Source organism: Mus caroli, chromosome 4 (genome assembly GCF_900094665.2).
Source record: "Mus caroli chromosome 4, CAROLI_EIJ_v1.1, whole genome shotgun sequence".
In the NCBI taxonomy this organism is placed as follows: domain Eukaryota; kingdom Metazoa; phylum Chordata; class Mammalia; order Rodentia; family Muridae; genus Mus; species Mus caroli.
The window spans coordinates 104,186,231-104,187,657 of NC_034573.1; the positions used below are offsets into that span (position 1 = coordinate 104,186,231).

Sequence of the window (1,427 nt, forward strand, 5' to 3'; positions counted from 1 at the left end):
GAAGGGAAGGGAAGGGAAGGGAAGGGAAGGGAAGGGAAGGGAAGGTCTCTTCCAAAGTGTTTGGTTATGTTGCAATAGAGATGGGAACATCAGCAACAAATGAGATACCTAAAATTCTGCGTCCTAACCAAAATTTGGTGTTATTGGCATGTTGTATTCCAGCTACTCCAATAATAGGTTTATGGTAATATCTTTTTAATTCCCTAAAGACATATATTGCAAAATATCTATATGCCACTTACACTGAAATGTCTGCTTAACAATTTTACTCCTATTTAATTAGATGTGCTATTTTGTTGAAAATTAAGACTTCTTTCTCTGTTTTAGATGCAAACCCTTTGTTATATGCCTTTTTTTTGTTTTTTTTTTTTTGTTTTTGTTTTTGTTTTTGTTTTCAAGACAAGGTTTCTCTTTATAGCTCTGGCTGTCCTGGAGTTCACTTTGTAGACCAGGCTGGCCTCGAAACCAGAAATCCGCCTGCCTCTGCCTCCCGAGTGCTGGGATTAAAGGCGTGCTCCAACACGCCCGGCTGTTATATGCCTTTTGTAACTATTTTTCTGTCTATAACTTCTTTTCCTTCTGCTAACAAAACACTATAATTAATTAAATATGAATCATTTAATTTTATTGTATTTTTCATTATTGGATTAATGATTAAGCTCTAATTTTTATTTTCTGAAAAATGTTAATATTCAGTTACTTTATTTAATTAACGGCATATAGTTTGGCAATTGATTCTTTGTCTAACTCTTACTGCATTTTTATTTATTGATTTGTGTGTGCCTGTGTGTGCATGCACACACATGTGCACACATGCACACACCATAGAAATGGGGTATCAGAAAATGAGTTGCATTATTCTATTCTTTTCTTCTACAATGTGGTAACAGAGACAGCTCAGTTCCTTGGGGTTGGCAGCAAGTGCCTTTGCATGATGAGCATCTCAGTGTCTTGATTTACTTCTCTTATGATGTCTCTATATTGTGTTTTCTCTGAAAGAGTTCTCTTGACCATATTACAAAATAATAACAGTGATTTTCCATTTTTATTTTAAGATGAACCCATGAAGAATATTTTTCCTCATAATGTTTTATTTCATATATCTATGTATGGATATCGTATGCTTTGTTCAAATACACACCCAATTCCTGGCATTCTAAGTTTTTCCCTGTACTTCCCGCTACCTTTTCTTTTTTCTCCCCATCCTCATATGCTCTCTTGCTTTATAAACACCAAGCCTACACAGTGATGCCTGCATGTGCATAGTTGTGAGAACATCCACTAGAGCATTGATATCCTTTGAGGGGCTGCAACCATGTAGAAAAATTTTCCGTCTCGGTCTCGGTCTCGGTCTCGGTCTCGGTCTCGGTCTCGGTCTCGGTCTCGGTCTCGGTCTCGGTCTCGGTCTCGGTCTCGGTCTCGGTCTC

The 1,427-nt window shown here is 37.5% G+C and overlaps 1 protein-coding gene across 1 annotated transcript in view; it reads left to right on the plus strand.

The window, feature by feature from the left end:
- Positions 1-1,427, plus strand: part of LOC110293388 (putative selection and upkeep of intraepithelial T-cells protein 1 homolog) — a 38,148-nt gene that overhangs the window by 24,740 nt on the left and 11,981 nt on the right. The window contains 1 exon segment of the mRNA XM_021161222.1: positions 1,322-1,422. Within this exon segment, the coding sequence (XP_021016881.1) occupies positions 1,322-1,422 (101 nt within the window).